At 39.9% G+C, this 17,943-nt stretch overlaps 2 protein-coding genes across 5 annotated transcripts in view; one reads left to right on the top strand and one right to left on the bottom strand.

Annotated features, from left to right (window-relative positions):
• The window catches only part of eml3 (EMAP like 3), a 49,954-nt gene extending 43,182 nt beyond the window's left edge, over positions 1 to 6,772 (bottom strand). For all 3 annotated transcript variants that reach the window (XM_034856708.1, XM_034856709.1, XM_034856710.1), the window contains exon 1: positions 6,579 to 6,772. In XM_034856708.1, coding sequence (XP_034712599.1) covers positions 6,579 to 6,603 — 25 coding nt within the window. In that variant the 5' untranslated portion in view covers positions 6,604 to 6,772. The remainder of the gene's footprint in view (positions 1 to 6,578) is intronic.
• Positions 6,773 to 7,491: 719 nt separating this feature from the next.
• Positions 7,492 to 14,714, top strand: ecsit (ECSIT signaling integrator). Of its 2 annotated transcripts, none has more exons than XM_034856801.1 (8): positions 7,492 to 7,643; positions 8,359 to 8,528; positions 9,204 to 9,609; positions 10,406 to 10,629; positions 12,186 to 12,243; positions 12,607 to 12,755; positions 12,964 to 13,069; positions 14,270 to 14,714. In XM_034856801.1, exons 2-8 carry the CDS (start codon positions 8,394 to 8,396, stop codon positions 14,554 to 14,556), a joined length of 1,365 nt encoding a protein of 454 aa, XP_034712692.1. In that variant the 5' UTR covers positions 7,492 to 7,643; positions 8,359 to 8,393; the 3' UTR covers positions 14,557 to 14,714. The 2 variants fall into 2 exon arrangements, with proteins under 2 accessions (XP_034712692.1, XP_034712693.1); XM_034856802.1 differs by having other exon boundaries at positions 9,204 to 9,612; positions 10,409 to 10,629.
• Positions 14,715 to 17,943: the final 3,229 nt, after the last annotated feature.

The raw sequence follows: 17,943 nt of genomic DNA, 5'->3' as shown, positions 1-17,943 counted from the left end.
TAAAGGATCTGTTGACTGCTGAGGGAACATAAATCTATGCAGCGCGATGAGCTCACCGGGTGAAGCGCGGTGAGGTTTATATATACCGATTTAATCACCAGAAAGCATTCATCTTTGGGGACTAAGCTTATGATCCAAAATGAGCTGTTTTTCATTCTTTCTGATTTATATGTCTGGTGGCAGCTCAAGCAGAACTTCGTACAAAGAGACAAGAGCCGGGTATCGGTTTCAGCACTGTAACATAACCGAAGCGAACATTTTGTCAACACCTAAAATATCTGCTAACACAACTTCCTGTTGATCTCTGCACAACTTGTACACAAATGTGTTTGTTATTCACACTAAAAAAAGGAAAATGTAAGGATATTTCTGCTTTAATACATCTTGGTTCTTTTTTTAGTCAGTTTTAGTTCTCGTTACTCTCAGCTATGCCAGTCGACCAAGACAGGAAACGTACTAAATCCCTTGATTTTTGAGTGTACGGGTGATGGACACTATTGTCCCACAATGCAACGCACAAAAGACACAGAGAAGCTAAACCACAGCTGCAAAGTATTCTGATGAGCTGCAGATGGTTGTTTAATCAAAAACACAAAAACAATTCAACAAAAAATGTTAAGGAAAAAAAAAAAGTGCTTTCTCTCAGTCAAGTTTAATTGGCAGCGACTTCCCAAAGGTATAGTTTTATTTATCTGGCGCATATAATGCATCATTTCCTGTTAGTTAACCACACACTAGTTTCTTGTATACTAACTTTAGAAAGACTAAACTCTGAAGAATTGCTATATATAGAACGTACTGTACGTACTGTAGAACTATGTACTATGGAAATGGGAAACTGTTCATGTACTCAATTAGCTTTTGTAATTGTAGAAGATGTGAGTCAACCGATAATTAGAGTAAAATGTGTTTGGCAAAGATTCCCTTTTGATGTTTTGTTTTTGCGAGCTGTGTCTGTCCACCACCACCAACAATGTGTTTAACCCTTGTGTTGATGCTTTTTTTCAATGTTTGTCACCTTTTTTAATGTTTTCAATGCTACGTAACACCAACTTATTAACATTAGTTAAACTGTTATTTTTGAGATAGAAATGCAGAAATTAGGAATTATTTAGACAAAAATTAAAAGGAATGGATGTTGATGGATAGTCACAAACTGGAATGGGTTAACTTTTACTCAATACTATTTCAAAACCACTTCAATTTGTTTTTCAAACGCTATAGAATTGAATAAGACACTAGTTGTATAATGACATTAATGAAAGTAAAGATTTGTACTTGCCAAAGAGCGTTGTGTGGAATCAATCATGTTATTTGGGGTAGTTAAAAAGAACACTGATATAGGAAAACGGGTTAATTTGACCCGAGGACAATCAGCTGTGAGAAGCTACTCCATCCAATCTATGATGTCCATCAACAACAAAACATATTTTAATAATGCTGACATGTTTGAAGAACATTTTGGCATTGCATGCAACTGTACACGATAAGAATTATACAGAGCAACCATATTAGTGTGCAACTGGGACACAGCTTCAGTGTCTGGTACCTGTAGTTCTTTTCTGGGAAAAGTCCCTCTGGCTCACAGGAAGTGATGCATTTTAGCTTCCTGTTTGTTGTAAATATGGGAACTAGGCAGTGTATTTCTGTGTGTGGGTGTACAGGTAAAGAAAAGAGTGCCACTGTCAAAAAGGCAAACTACATTGAGAGAGCATCTGTGGACAAAGGCTTCCTAGCGTAGTCTTTAACTTCTACGGGTAAAGAAAAGACACAATTAACATCGCTGACACCTCCCAAACTCATAAGCGATCAGATTATTGCTTTCTTCCCCTCTTGTTGCTACACCAGTATGCTAATAAACGCCAGTTTACACACATTGAATACAGTGATAGACAGATTAATTGATTAATGTAATTTTTTAGATCATTAAGAAAAAAATGTCTGCAGACGCATCTGCAGGTAGCCTTGTCGGTGTGGCTGCTGTAGAACAAAGTTAGCGCTCAACCTTGTGTCAATTTCTCCATTCTAACAGGCACATGTCGGCGTCACGGTAACTGTACTTCAATCGACTTAACTACCTTACAGGGCTCGAACACTTTTGTATGGACATCCCAACGTGTAATTCATTTATCCGATTTTTCATTTGGGATGTGCGGAAGACGATTAGGGCCACATATAAAAAAAAAAATGATTGAGTTCTGAGAAAAAAGTCTGAATTGTGAGAAAACAGTCCGAATTCCAGTTTGTTGCATGGGCACTCCTCTCTTTTTGTTTTCCGTTTACACAGCCAGAGCTGTGTAGGAACACCAGATTTTCTGTCAGCACACACAGAAAATAGGAAGCTAGGCGAACGTGAAGAGAAGTAACGTGAAGGTTCGTTGAATTTGACAAAAAAGTGTATAGGATTTCAGTCTTTCCTCTATGTTGATTCGATTTGAACGAAAGAAAAAAAAAGACAGCCGGTATCCAGAGGATAGCTAGCCAGTTGAGTCGTGTGTGAACTGCGTTTGTGCGTCCTTGAGAACTGTAAGTGGTATAACTTATTGTATTAGTCTACAGTCCTTGCAAATTTAAAATAAGCTAACTAGTGATTTTCCTCGTTTGGGTTCTTCACCTGCTAGCTAAATTACACATGGCTGTTGATTTGATATAATAGCGATTGTTGAACGCCCTTGCTCACGTTTGTATTTTAGTTACATTCCTTACATGCTGAAGTAGTTACACTGCATTGAGATAATGTAAATAATAGTGGGCTTATTGTTATTACTTGCTATAGGCCTATATAATTCCTTTGCATTGTGTATGGTAGCCTTTACGAGGTTATTCATTTCTTTGCAGAACCACACACACACACACACACACAGACACACAACCAAAGCTACCCACACCCATATTTGTACTGCTGCTTGATTTTAATAAAGCATCAAAAGAGAGAAGTTGTCTGTGTCCGTCTTTTAACAGACACACCTGGGGCGACGTTGGAAACCAGAATCAGCTACAATGAAGTTTAAACAGACAGACCTGCCCCCATTGCTAACAAAAATCCTAGAGGAAATACTGGATTTACATAACTTACTATCAGTGTTGGGGAAGTTACTTTTAAAAAGTAGTAGTTTGCTCTTTACTCCTTATTTCTTAAAAAACGTCATGCATTAGCCTACTGTACTTAATTACACCTATGGAAAGTAACTTTTACCTTAGGCTACTTGTTAATTTTACGTTACTTATAAAAGCAGGCGTCTCTGGCAGAGACCAAGCCAATATATGGTTTATCAGTAAGTGTCTGAACTACACTGCAGACTGGATTCTGTACTCACAGAGTGACAGCTGATTTATTACGAACGAGTCCACACATCGGCAGGTTATCGGCATAATGGTATTTGGTCCGTGCATTGTCGTAGACACAAGCAGCCTCTTTTCTGGAAATCCTTGCGCGTCCAAAACAAGTCCACTGCAGTCCGCTGCGTGTAGCCTATGTATTACATTACTTTAAATGTCATTTGGCTGAGGCTTTTATCCAAAGCGACTTACCATTTGTATAATACAAAAAATATATGTCAGAGGTTGCACGCCTCTGGAGCAACTAGGGGTTAAGTGTCTTGACCCGGGACACACTGGTTGAAATATCGCAGTGGGAGCCAAACCATGGTCTCCCACACCTAAGGGATGTGTCATATCCACTGCGCCCATCTCCACCGCAGCCACCTGTGAGGGTGGTAGCTTTGTGTCTGCCTGGCCTGCTCTGTTTGTAGGACGGCTGATTTACCCGCCAGCTGAGAAGGCAGTGTCGCTGTCAAAGCTTCCCTGGGAAAAGTTGAGCCGAATTGAAAAAGGAACTACGTTTCGTTACCAAATTTTTCGTAGCAGCGTGTTTTTAACTACTTTTTACCTAGAAACGTAGTTACGTTTCTGTAACGCTCGACTTTACACACAACACTGCGTTTCTGTTACTTTACATACAAAACTGCAAACTATACCTTTAAATAAATGTTCATTTAAGTTCAGCAATTTTGTGTATCTTATGTTGTTGTTGTTGTTGTTTTTGTGGTTGTTGTTATTATTAAATTGTTGCATTTGATATGGATATTATATATCAGCCATCGGCAGCACGGCTGACTAAATATCGTATCGGTACCTACCATAAAAAAAAAAACATATTGGTCAACCACTAATTAAATGCACAGCGGACGACAGGTGTGCTTTGTTACCACATTGCAATATTACACCTGTTGAAGGTCGCAGTTCATTTGTATGAGCTTTTGTCACGCCACCTTCCCCCCCATGCTCTTACTATATTTATGTCTAATACAGGCCACCATGGACTGTCCAGAGACCTAAATATGCTGTCATATTTTCCCAGTCACCATAATTGGTTGATGATAGGCTTAGTTATATTTATTGGATCAAATATATCTTTCTACCTGTGTATCCACTACAGTTAAAGATGTACGGGCATACAAACATAGTAGTATCAGAGTATCTGCGGTTATTAGCTTTACAAAGCGTAAACATGTACATGGGTGTTGGGAAATTATTTTGATCATTTGTAGGACTCTACCACAGTATATGCTATATTTACAAAATGTTGTCCAAAATGAATGATTGCAAGCTGTAATTAAAAACTAACAAAGAGAGACATTAATCCATATGTGTGAAGAGTTTGGTGTGATGTAACAATACAATAACAGTGAAACACAGTCCATTGCATTAAACATCAAGCTGAGTATGTTATATGTCATTTAGCCCACTTTTACCATATTGTGATGCTAAATGTATTGCTATTGTAAAAACAATGTTATTAACATGTGCCAGAAATTTCATATGACCACACGACCAGTCTATGCAGATGACCCATCCCTGTGTGAGCAGTTTTTTTTTTTAAGTCTGCATAGCAGACATATGTATTGGACATTACGGGAGGAAAAGAATATTGTATATTGGTATTGTCTTGTTATCAGTGCAGTAAGTTGTTCAATCATCTGACCATGATATTGTGCAAGCCACACTGTCAGCTGACAGTGAGACACAGGCACAGTGCTGCACAGTATAAATACATCCACATAAAATCTTTTCAGTTGTCAAATCACCATCATTATGAAGCATTGGTACATGATAATTACTGTTAAAGACAGAGACCGTCATTGAGAGCGGCAGCCCCTGTATTTTACATTTCAGTTCCCTCCAGCACTGAGCCACAGCAGCTTAGCCCACAGATGCTGGCAAGCGTCCTCATGTGATATTTACTGTTCCCCAGTGCCTTGCCGCCCCACCAATTTGCAAGACAAGTAAACACAACATCAGCACATAAGGTGGGACGGCGGACCCTACAGATGTGCAACAAAAGCAGCAATGTGCAACAGTGTTATAGCTCCTGTCAAACAGTCAGCTTTGTGGGGGCAGAGCTTTCTTGCATAAAGTCAACTTGACTTGGACACCAAAAATGTAACCCTACTACTTTTTTAAAAAGTAAGTAAAAAAATTAAGGAGTCAACTGTTTGTGTAAAAGATCACATACAGTGCAAAACATTATATGTAGCCAAGTTCATGGTGTAGGCCCTACACTTTTGTGTATTTACCCAGACAGCAGAGCTCTTTGATACCCTGAAAGCTGTGCTGGCGGTCTGAGGATGTAGCTGCTGAGTACATACAGCCAGCAGGAACATCATGCAACTATCAGCAAAAACTTCATTTACAGAAACGTTAAATTAAACAAAACCAGGTGTTTCATTAGGTTAACTAACTCTGGTGTCATTAGTTACAACCCCTCTGTATACAGTCCATGGTCACAACGGCGCGAGATAGATGAAGAAACACAGAAAAATAAGGAGTTAGGCAACAGTCACGCCACAAATTTGACTTGACCCCGCGTGCCAAAATAAAGACAGCTGTTTGAATAGGCTACAAGGCTAAAACCGAAACCTAGCAGCAGAAGAAGTAACTGCAGCAGCTGTTGAGCAACACTTCAGGATACGAAGCGGCAGGCAGGATTGTAGCCTGTACACCTACACAGTTACACAAGTGCTGCTGTCATTTTGCATCACAGCTTCTCCACATTACTATTTGAAAAATGAAAAGGTTAAAGGGCGTTGCTTGACAGTAAATATATATATATATATAACAGGTATCTGAATAACGTTCAAGCGCCATTAGGTCTATTTAATTAAGTGTAACGAAGTCCAAGAAGCCTAACCACCATAAGCTTGCTTAATTGTTAACATTTTGTAGGAGCCCGCCTGTTTTTTAACACTACCTCTTCGAACAGAATATACCAGAAAGCAAGAACTGTAAAACGGTAACTTGCATATTATATTAAAAGCTGCTTTGAGAACGACACAGCCGAACGAGCCTGACATGTAGCCTACAGTTTGGTAAAATGCTGAAAATCATGTTGTCCGTCGTTAAGTTTGCCGAATAGCAAAACAACACAAATTGCCAACTTTTCTGTATTTATGGCACAACGTTACAGTGTTCCTTTTCCATAACCATGTGAGCTGCATATCCGAACACAGTCAAGTTTCCACACACACAAAAAATCACTAAACAAGACCACAAAATACGTTTTTCGTGTCTTAACTCACCCAAACTGTTTGTAGAGGAGTCCATAATCCGAAATTGAAGTTGTGGAAGTTTCTCTAGAGGTAAAGCTTGGACTGAGGTGTGTTTTCCATGCTGTGAGAGGAGTGTCAGAAGTCACACTCAGGGGACGTCAAATGGCCAGGTTTAGCAACAACAATACCGGAAACGTGGGCAGTTTGTCTGTAAATTGAACGCTATTGTTTATGAAAGATACATTTTATTACAAATTAAATCCTAAATCACGTGGATGGTAAATGATCGCAGTAATGGCGATACGAGTTAATGAGATAATGAAATAAAATAATAACACATTGCTAGTTGAAAGATTGAAAGTGTCCTCCGGAAGTTCTACCTTGTTATGGCTAGCTTGACGCTCTTCGCGAAAGACCTAGCATGATGAAGTTGCATCAAAGTAGCATGTATTAACTCCCACCAACAGTTATTGTCTCCAGTGTCAGTGTGTCACACAGCAAAGATTATCTATATGTAGTTTAACAGAAGAATGCAGTAGGAAACAAGCAACACAACTTTTCCAGGATACACCTCAGCGCTTGTCAAATACAAGCTGAGACAGTATTTGTTTGGAGGTAATTGTCACCACCAGGCGACAGGGTTGTGTAGTGCACGTGCATTTTATTGACGACCCAAGTATATGCCCTAAATACAACTTGGTACGAATTTAAACATTAATTACATCTTTATTAGCGTTCACTTGTCACACTTGTTAAAAATTACATATAGTATAAAAAGTATAATGCGCAGGTGTCTTCACAGCATGGGGTAACTTAATAGAGCCACATAATAACTATTATAAAAACAGTCGCCAAAATATATTTACGACACAACATTATAGAGGAATGCACAACACAATTCAATAAATATGTTTTTTACTGCAGCTGACAGAAAAGAAGTTGGCGGAACAATGTTTTTGCGCTAATGTCTCTGTTGTTAGTGGGGAAGCGAATGTGTGCAGGACCAGGATGTTCTGCCGGCTTTTCATCATGGAGGCTTCTAGAGGGTGATTTCTGAAGGAGACTAATTTCTTCGTACGTTCGTCGGCATAAATGGTGGGTATTCCACCAAAATAAAACCTTCAAACATAGTCGAGTTATGGGTAAAGATCTATATTAGTCTAAAATGTATATCGGTCGTGTATTACAACATTCATGAATGTTTCATGAATGTTGTAATACAACTGCAGTTCTTAATAATAATTGACCTAACACCTGGGCCCTCTTACATGCGAAACTTCATATAAAAATGTCTCATTTTTAATGTGATGCAATGACCATGGTAGGGTGGTACTGCAAAAGTGATTTAACAGTGCAATAGCTTATTATTAAAAATGAACTATGTCCATGAAAAGACAAGAATGTAAACATAAAAGAATTGCTTGACAAACAAGAAAATATATAATACACTTAAAAAAACAATATATAAAGGGAATAAGCTATAAGATGTAGATGTTATGGTCACAGGTAGATATAGCCTGTAAGCCAGTCAGGTTTACAACAGAGACATTGATGTAATGGTAGGGGCTGAGAGAGACAGGCTCATGCTGAAAAGTCCATTTCTCCCCTTCTACTTTGTGTGGCATTAAAGAGTTAGATGACATAATCAATTGACTTAAAACTCAACTCATTCAGTCAGCATCACTGTCGTCTTTCACAACAAAATATATTTAAATAAAATAGTCTTACCAGAGTGTCTTGAGTGCAGGTTTGTGAAAGAAATAAAGCATTTCTCGATACTGTTAATGCAATGTTCATTGTTCCTCTGCAGTTCTGTTCCCTGAAAATCAGCGCGATGGCTCGACCATGAAGTGTGCCCGCTGCTTACTCCAGCTGCAGTGTCTCAGACTGGTAGGCCAGTCAGCCAGGTCTGCTGCCCAGCATGGTGCTCTGCTCCAGTCAGCCTCCACCAGTCGGACTGACATGCTACATAACACCGAGGTAAACTTTAGTCCTCACTCATAGCACCAGAATAAAAATATTGGTCATTTCATGAACTTTTCCTGAGCGATGAGAGTCAGTCTTGAATCTTGGATACATACAACCCACTAAACTGTAGAGTGAATATATATATATCTATATATATATATATATATATATATATATATATATATGTATATGTGTGTATGTGTATGTATATATATTGCAAAAGACATTCAGATTTTTTTTATGTTAATTTAAAGAAAATATCAGTAGAAAAACTGCACTATATAATGTTGCTGTTATTCATTTTAGTGATGCCTTTTATATTGAATTCAATGTTCAGTTTGTTGAATAAAAGATTGTTGGTAATGATCTACTTTCATTTTTTCATTTTTTTTACATTTTACAAGCAATTTGTTGCATTTTAGCCAAATATTGAAAGCAACAGAAATGCAGAACTTAGTACACTTTGATATGTGTTTATTTGGGGCGACCTCTAGCTCACCCAGTCGAGTGTGCCATGCGGGCTAAGTCCTTGGCGATGGCCCGGGTTCCAATCCGACCTGCGGCCCTTTGCTGCATGTGGTCCCATCTCTCTCTCTCTCCCCTTTCACGTCTTCATGTCAGCCCTACTAAGCATCACCTATTACAAATAAAAGTCTCACTGTTTTCTTCTTGCCAACAAATTGTTAGGTGTTGAGGCGTTTCCACGGCAGCCCAGCGTGTGCCAAGAGTCGACCTGTACCTGCAGAGTTCAGCAATGAGGACGACAAGAAGAGGGACAAGTCTTTGGTCACCCATGACGACCTGTTTGAGCAGGTGGCCCAAGAGGTTAAAACCAAGGCCACATTTAACAGAGTGGTGGACGTCTTCATCAAGAGGGACATCAGGCGGCGGGGTCACGTGGAGTTTATCTACGCCGCTTTGAAGAAGATGCCGGAGTTTGGCGTGGAGAGAGACCTGGCCGTCTACAACAAGCTACTGGATGTTTTCCCCAAAGAGGTGTTTGTGCCCAGAAACTTTATCCAGCGAATGTTCAACCACTATCCCCGACAGCAGGAGTGCGGAGTGCAGTTACTGGAGCAGATGGAGAATTATGGTGGGTGTTTGTTACAGGACTCAGTCCGTCATGGAATTTGGTATGGCTCGATATGGTTCAAAAACCGGTTGCTGAACGATTTGAAAAAAAAAAAATGAAATTGCGATGTTCCTGCTAAAGATGTTTTTTTTGTTGTTTTTTTTTTGCTTCATATTGCACCTTCTACAATCATGTTAAATAAAGTCGTAAAAACATATGAAAGATCCACTAAAAATAGGACATTTTCTGTAAAACAAACTCATCCACATTATTCCAGCATTTATCTTGTGAAAAAAAAGCAAATATAATAATTAAAAGAGGAATAAATGAAACGTTAGACAAAGCATTCGACTAAATATTTTTGGGATAAATCGCAGTCTTCACGATTAGCTGATCACACACACAAATCGCGGCGTTGATTTGAAAACGATTCATCGATCAGCCCGACTTGTGTTACTCTGTTACTTGTGCGTAACAATTTTTCCGTCATGCTTCTATGACGTGTAATGTTAGACAGCCAATGAACAGCATTATATAAGGATATACTAAGCAGGGAATTCGGTCAGGGCCTAAAAAGTATGAACTTTGTGGGCGCCCGGGTAGCTCACCTGGTAGAGCACGCCCACTCCTCGACACACCCGCGGCCCTTTGCTGCGTTCTCCCTCTCTCTCCCCCTTCATGTCTTCCTCTGTCCTATACAAAGAGTATTGAATTTGTTATACAGCCCTAGAATTTAGAGAGGGTTATTCCATACAAGGAGTGATCTGCATGCATTCTCTCAAGATTTCAAGGAAATGTCTCAATGATTGTGTTTCAGGCATCATGCCCAACATGGAGACCAAAGTCCTGCTGGTCCAGATCTTTGGGGAGAAGGGCCACCCCATGAGGAAGTACCAGCGCATCATGTACTGGTTCCCCAAATTCAAACACATAAACCCCTTCCCCGTCCCCCAGCAGCTGCCTGAAGACCCGGTGGACTTGGCTAGGTTCAGCCTCACTCGCATCGCTAATGACCTGGATGCGAAAGTCACCGTCTACCAGGTACAACCGTACCCTCTAGATTGGTAGACAATACGTCTGTTTGATTTAGTTTAGAGAGTGAGTTGTTCATATGCATATCTGTCTTCTGTCTCTGTACAGATCTAAAGCCGGACCGAGCTTAGCATAAAGACCAAAAATACACAGACCAACAGCTCTTAAGATCACTGATTATTTTTATATTTTTCATTTATTTCATACAGAAACCAAAATGTGAAACCAACTATTTGTGCTGAAACATTTTTCATTGACAAGATAGCGCATCCATATGCAGATGTCTGTGCAGTGTCTCCAGCCCTTAAAACCACAGATTTTTAAACACACAAGATACAGCATGTTATTAGGGAGCACTGAGTCCCAGGGGTCCAGTCTTTACAGTAAGCTAGGCTAACTACATCCTGACTCCAGGTCTGCACTTAAACACACCAACATGAGGTTGATATCCTTGTTGTCATCTCACTCTGTGAATATAAAGTGCACTCCCCTAAATGTTCATCTTTAAGTTCACAAATAAAGAATCACCATTTTCTAGCTATGGTAAACAATCAATTTGTTAGCCTGCATAGAGTCTCGCTTCGCCAAACCTTCCTCCAACGCGCGCTGAAGGAGAGTCTGGCTAGTCCCCACAGCATTTGGGGGCGGGAGGAAAGCGTGGTCTGGTTTGTTGGCATTTCTTTAAGCCAATCAGAATCACCATGGCTAGTGCAAAATAGTTGTGAGAGAGAAAACTCAGATTGGACAGATAGTCTAGCTAGCTGTCTCAATTTACCCTGCAGAGATCTGAGGAGCAGTCAACACTAGTCTCATAAATCCTCCGAATTTAGAATTCCAACACAAAGAATATGGGAGAAAACGGAAATTACATGCATCTAGTGGAATTTCCTGCAGGCACCGGGGCAATCCCGGAAGTGGAACGTTAAGGATATAGACTAGCCTGTATAAAACTACAGCAATCATGAACCACTTCATGGGAGCTGTAGTTTTTCATGTTTTCTTTTAATGTCTTTTTAGTTGGAACAATTTAGCTATAGGCAGTCTGAAAAAACATCCAGATTTTTGGCTCTCTTGTATTTTTATAGTTCACTACTCAGCAGGTGTCCATCTGTCAAACTGTTTGTTTTAGGTCATTTACAACAAAAGTAGTAACTGGAAAAAAGTGTCATAGTTTGACAAAATGGCTTTTTCTAATGCTTTCAAGCCTCAACCTTCACTCAAGGTCCACTCACTGGCTTTTTTCCCCCAGAGCTTTTAACTCTATCCTACAGTTTTATCTCAGCGCATGTAACGACCATAAGATGGTCATTAAAAAGTTAATCAGCTGACCTCAAGGTTTTCTTTATCTTTTGTTTTTGTTGTTGTTGGTTAAACTATCAAGGTTGAGAACTTCCAGGCTCAACAATATTGCACAGGTTTCTATATTTTATATAATATGTAGCATCTCTGTCTAGAACTGCTCTTGTGATGTTGAGTGCGGTTTTCTTTCTTTTTTTACTTTATTGTCACATGTTATAAAATCTGTCTTTGCCAATAATGGTCTGTTTATTCGCTCTTCCCACTAGTTGCCCTGTACAGACATTACAGAGAGCGGAGAGCAGATCACGCTTCCACATATAGTAGGTATGGAAACGGTTTGTTTGTCTCATGTTGAATGTATTCTATCAGTTTAAAAGATTCCCACTGCTCATGGAATGTCAGGAGTTGTGTCCCAGTGCTTTAGTGAGAGCATATGAGAAGAAAGAGGTCTGAGATTGTGAGTCTGTATACTGCTGTAATTTTACAGAAATATATCAGATATGGTCTCTCTGATCAATAATTGCAGTAAATGTTTTTGGGGGAGGAAACCAGAAAAACAACATTACCAAACCAGGAACCCCTCCATCTTAAAAAACGTATGATTGGTACAATGGTGGGATCAGACCATATCTATCCAGACTGGTGCTCATTCTCTTTGTTTTCCTTTCCTTCCTGTGTTGACTCCAGGTATCCAGAGCCCCAGCCAGATGGAGCTGCTGGCCGAGCACAGCCCCAGCAGGCCCGTGTTTGTCGAGGGCCCCTTCCCTCTGTGGCTGAGGAAGACGTGTGTGTACTACTACGTCCTCAGGGCTGACCCCACGCCGCCTGACGAGAAGGTGGGGAAACCCTCTGCTACAATCCAATATTAAGTTAATAACAGCTAATACAGGTCATTGGTGTTAATGATTGATGTGTGTGAAATCACTGTTGGATAATTTAATTGGATTTGAATAAATGATATAAAAAGATCAGAAAGAAGAAAAGGAAGGATTGAGACAGGTGTGTGTGTGTGTGCCCGTGTGTGTGTGTCCCTCCCTCCCACAGGTTGAGAAACCCTATGACCCGGAGAGGTGTTTGGCCTTCCCTCTGCAGCTAGACCTGGATCTGGACCGTGACATGGGGGACGAAGAGAGCTTCGATATAGAAGACTGTAAGATTTATATGCCCTGATTGTTTCTGACTTGTGTTCATGGTTGTTTATAGGGATGTTCATGATTAACCGTTAACCAACAATAGGAAGTTTGACCGATTAACACTATCAATTTAAAGCTACAGTGTGTAGTTTCTGTCGCCCTAATAAGGAATACTAAGTAATGAAAACAAAACTGTTGGCGCGTCCACATGATACAAGCCTTAAGTGACCGCGCACACACCTAGTAAGTTGAGTTTTAAGCTCTTTTTACTACTTGGGAATCTCTGCTGGATGCCTCTCACAATGGTGATCTACGTGAGACACGCCCCTATATCGATGAGGACCGGCCGGTTAAATCGGTGATTATGGATTTTTCCATTAACCTACACGGGGATTACAGGTGGAAAATAGCTATCTGCTAAAACCTGGCACAGCGCATATTCTGTTGTTGTACAAGATTAATGTTTTATTGTACGCTGTCCCTGTCTTGAAACAAATAAATTACAATTTCCTACACATAGAGTATGCCAGGCTGTCACACATCAGTCTCAGACATACACGCCGCGCGCGGCCTGCTGTGGACTTGTGTCGGTTGCACAAGCTGTTCCAGGAAAGTGTCTGGATGTGTCCACGACAATGCACAGAACATCGTGGCTGTGGGACCGGTACAAGTCTACGGAACAGGGTTCAACGTTATGCTTTTTTTTTTGGGCCCCTATACCAATTTGGAATAAAAGTGGGGTAAAAATCCATCAAAAGCACCCAAAATGCGCAAGAAAAAAAACACGTCTAATATGTCAAACTTCGGAAAAAGAGAAAATAAAACGTCAAATAGCATCAAAAACATAAACAAAAATTTTGACAAAAAATGACATATTGTCTAAATCCTAAAAACATGTGGAATAAAAGCCTCATAAACTAACTTAAATCTTGATTTGCACATTCTTGGGTAGATGTATTTACGTGCCCGACGGGATGTTTTTTGCCACGGCCATCGGGCAACCCTCATTTATAAACCCTGAGGAAAGTATGTCCAAGCATCCCAGATGGTGAACTGGGACTCCGTTGCCTACTTGTCGGTTAACAGATAATGATCGTTAACTGAAAGAGGGTTGGCTATGGGTTAGAAAATAACTAAATTAGCATCCCTAGTTATTCAGAATGGGAAACCTGATATGGAGTGTGTAATGCAGCTGTTGTCTTGTGTCCTGTATCCAGTGGATGAGGGTCCGGTCTTTGCCATGTGCATGACCAGCCAGGGAGACGAGGCCGTCCTCAACCAGTGGATCTCTGGCCTCCAGCAGAACAACCCCATCCTGGGTCAGGTCCCCACTCTGTTCCGCCTGGACGCCGGGCCCCGGCAGCTGCAGGGGCCAGCTGACACAGAGTCAGCCCACCACCACAGGACAGACCCACGGCCCCCAAAAGAGAAGAGACAGCCTGAAGAAGAACCGGTAGTGATGGCAGACGAAGAGCCGAGGAGAAGCCAGGGGGCCAAGTGGTGAACAGCAGTCAGACTGTGAAATGATATATCTATATATGTATATATAAATATATGCTACTGGTTCATTTAACTGGGGAACTCACTAACTCAGCAAAACCTGAAAGAGACTCTGAATAATGCTGGTAAGATTCAGAAATCAAATAAATTAAATTAAACAAAGAACGCGTGCTTTCTCATTTTCAATTTTATTTATAGTGTCAAATAGTAACAGAAGTTATGTCATGACACTTTACAGATAGTGTGTCTAGACCACACTATAATTTACAAAGACCCGACAATCAAGCATTTGGTGCAAAAGCGGCGAGGAAAAACTTCCTTTTAACGGGCAGAAACCTCTGGCTCTTCATGTGCATAGGTCGAGTTGTTTATTATTTTAAGATACTTTTTTTGACATTTTTTAGGCCTTTATTAGATAGGACAGCTTAGACATGAAAGGGGGGAGAGAGGGGGAACGACATGCAGCAAAGGGCTGCAGGTCGGAACCAAACCAGGGGCCACTGTGTCATGGACCAAGTCTCCGTACATACAGTTGGTGCGTGATCCACCAGTCGAGCTGCCCAGGCGCCCTAGTCAAATTGAAAAAAGTGCTATGTAAACTTTTTCTTGCTTTTTTATGCTTTTTATACTTCTTTAATCGTTTTCGTCACTTTTTTTTTATATCCATGGTCAATAAACCTAATTTATATGACATACATAATTATTACTGAAATTATGAGTTATTTTGACTAATACGTAGTTGAGATCAGAAAATGTTGAGTGGATCACACAATGGTTTACATCAAAGTTTTTCAAACCATTTAAAAAAAAATAAATCAAATTCATAAAGAACTTTGAAAATGGGTCAAAAAGACCCGAGAACAATACGTGTTAAGCAATGGATCCCCAACTGGGCCTGGACCCCCACAAGGGGTCATAAGATATATCTTAGGTGTGTTGGTATTTGGCATTTACATGATAGGAATGCAAAAAAAGACAGACAAAATCATGTTGATTTGTTTGCTTTGATTTCTAGTCATCTCTTCCAATAAAAAGTAATTTAAAGAAAACTGGCCCCAACCATAAACATATGTTGGGGGGGATCAAAGTAGACATCAATCTTTGCACTCACTGGCCCAACAAATGTTTAAATACTTTTACCAGCATTTTAGAGCCCAACTGATCTTAGCACACGTTTCACAAGGCCCCCTCTACTAAAAAAAACTGTTTTATGTCCCCTAAAATGTCTGCCTTCGCTATACGGACTTCTATCCAAAGCAAAGTGTGTCACTAGAGAGGTGTTTTTACATCCTTGGACTGAAGGTGGAGATGTCCATACAGCATAAAATCGCAATATTTTCCATTGCCATGCTGTATCGATAGACAGACGAAGTATCAATCTGTTAATATATATGTGTTGGTCAGTTTGTCTGCTTGACTATCCAATTTTGCGGTGATACAGTTGTAGTAAAATGAACAGAACAGAAATACATCTTTTTAGATAAAACAAAATGTTGCCAACGTTTCCTTGTGGGGACATCATTTGAAGTTGTAAAAAGGGAATAAATTGCAAATCACAATAATATCGTATCGGGACATAGGTGTTGTGATGATATGGGATCGTGGGAAGCGTTGGGTATTGTTTGGACTTTTACGGTTACGATGTCAAACAGTACTTTTAAAATGATTCCGATTCCTAATCCAATTCTTGAAAAAAAAAAGACTGAGAAAAAGGCACTTTTATAGTATTTTTAAATTAAAAATTATTTAAATTGAACAATACTTAAATATATAAGTAAACCTAAGTTACCTTACACATAACTACAATAATGTAACAATAAATAACAGTACACACTAATACTAATACACTAATAACGAGTAAACGCAAAATAAGAGAGTTGTATGCTAACCAGAGCCCAGAGGGAAAACATGGCCTTTTAAAAGTAGCCTACATTTACAGTAGCTAGCTAACGGTAGACTACAGAGAAAGTGTGACATATTTAAAGTGTGTGTCAACTGAAAATATTTTGGTCTACGCATTAAGTGGAACCGAAACGAAATGTAATCCGATCCGATTCCGGGTTCTGGTACCCAACTCTAATTGTGAGACCTCTGGTACGTCCCACCCTTAGCAACTTCCCAAAATTTGAGATTTAACATATCCTGGTTCAGACAGGCATTTAGGTAGCATGTGAAAACCTGTCTGTTTTCTTTGTTTATTTTACCAGGTGTATCTCTTTGCTTCGTTCCTTGACAATATTGGATTTTAATTTGTTTTGTTGTATTTTTTTTACTGTTAAGCACTGTGAACTGTGCTACATAAATAAACTGTGCTTGCTTGCTTGCTTGCTAAATATCGAAATACCTCTGTTGCTTCAAATTTGAACATTTATTTAACATTCTGTGTCCCACAACAGTTGTGGGACTAATGTTTTCCATAATTCTAATCACAAATGCATTTATAAACTGACAGAAATATATTAAAGGTGCTCTTAGTGATGTCCCGCGTGTTTTGGGCTACATTTGTTGTTACATATAGCAAATATCTCCTCAGTATGTGCGAGCTGCCTGTCCCCAGAACACACTGTAAAAAACATCTCCTCACAATCCGCCAGCTGCCTTTCCGCAGAACACACTGTAAAAAACGCGGTCTCTGTAGACAGCCCAGGGTCTACAAACGGCAACAAAAACAAAATGTGCCTACCTGCGCCACGACGCATACACAAACATTGTTCCAGCCAATGACCGACAAGAAGGATTTGGGGGTTTGGGGGTGGGGGGTTAGTGCGCAGAAGCATAGAAAGGAGGGCTTGGAGATGGGATGAGGAGGAGGGAGGGGCAAGCTGGTCTCGTTTTGTTTGAAACTACTTCTAACGTCACCCAACATCGCTTTAGAGCACTTTTAACAAATGCCTGAAATGAAAAAATGCCTCAAAGAATAAGCCCAAAGGTAGAAAAGGTTTATTACTGAAAATTAATTTTAACATTCCCTTTAAACTGGTAAACAAGTCATCAAGTCAGAATTACATTCTCAGAGGGTAAAATAGCTTGGTCGCTTCCAGCTATTTACACTGTGGTGCAGCTGTGCAGGCAGTTTCTCCAAACATGAGCGACCTGTACGGCTTTGTGCTCAAACACAACATTATTTCAGCATTTTACTCTTAAAATCATACCAAAAAAAAAAATAGGAATGCATTCTAGAGTTCATATCTGATATACGACTGTTCATTCGTTTTACTACTCATGCAGGAAGGCCTTTGGATCCTCGATACTCACAAATGACAAACTCCTCTAACACTGAACTCTATATGACAGGAATAATGCGTCATTAATAATCAATAATCGGTCTATAAGAGATTCAATAAATAATGAATACAAGAAAAAACAAACTATTGTGAAACAGCACAGTCAA

Source organism: Etheostoma cragini, chromosome 19 (assembly GCF_013103735.1).
Source record: "Etheostoma cragini isolate CJK2018 chromosome 19, CSU_Ecrag_1.0, whole genome shotgun sequence".
Lineage (NCBI taxonomy): Eukaryota > Metazoa > Chordata > Actinopteri > Perciformes > Percidae > Etheostoma > Etheostoma cragini.
The sequence above is the reverse complement of the archived record's forward strand: the minus strand, read 5'-3'. Positions and strand labels throughout refer to the sequence as shown.

What these genes read in the sequence shown, in the direction of transcription:
- ecsit (XM_034856801.1), top strand. Translation starts at nt 8,394, where the DNA reads ATGAAGTGTGCCCGCTGCTTACTCCAGCTGCAGTGTCTCAGACTGGTA. An exon ending in CCACGCCGCCTGACGAGAAG is followed by an intron (nt 12,756 to 12,963) that starts GTGGGGAAACCC and finishes TCCCTCCCACAG; the next exon opens with GTTGAGAAACCCTATGACCC. An exon ending in GAGCTTCGATATAGAAGACT is followed by an intron (nt 13,070 to 14,269) that starts GTAAGATTTATA and finishes TCCTGTATCCAG; the next exon opens with TGGATGAGGGTCCGGTCTTT.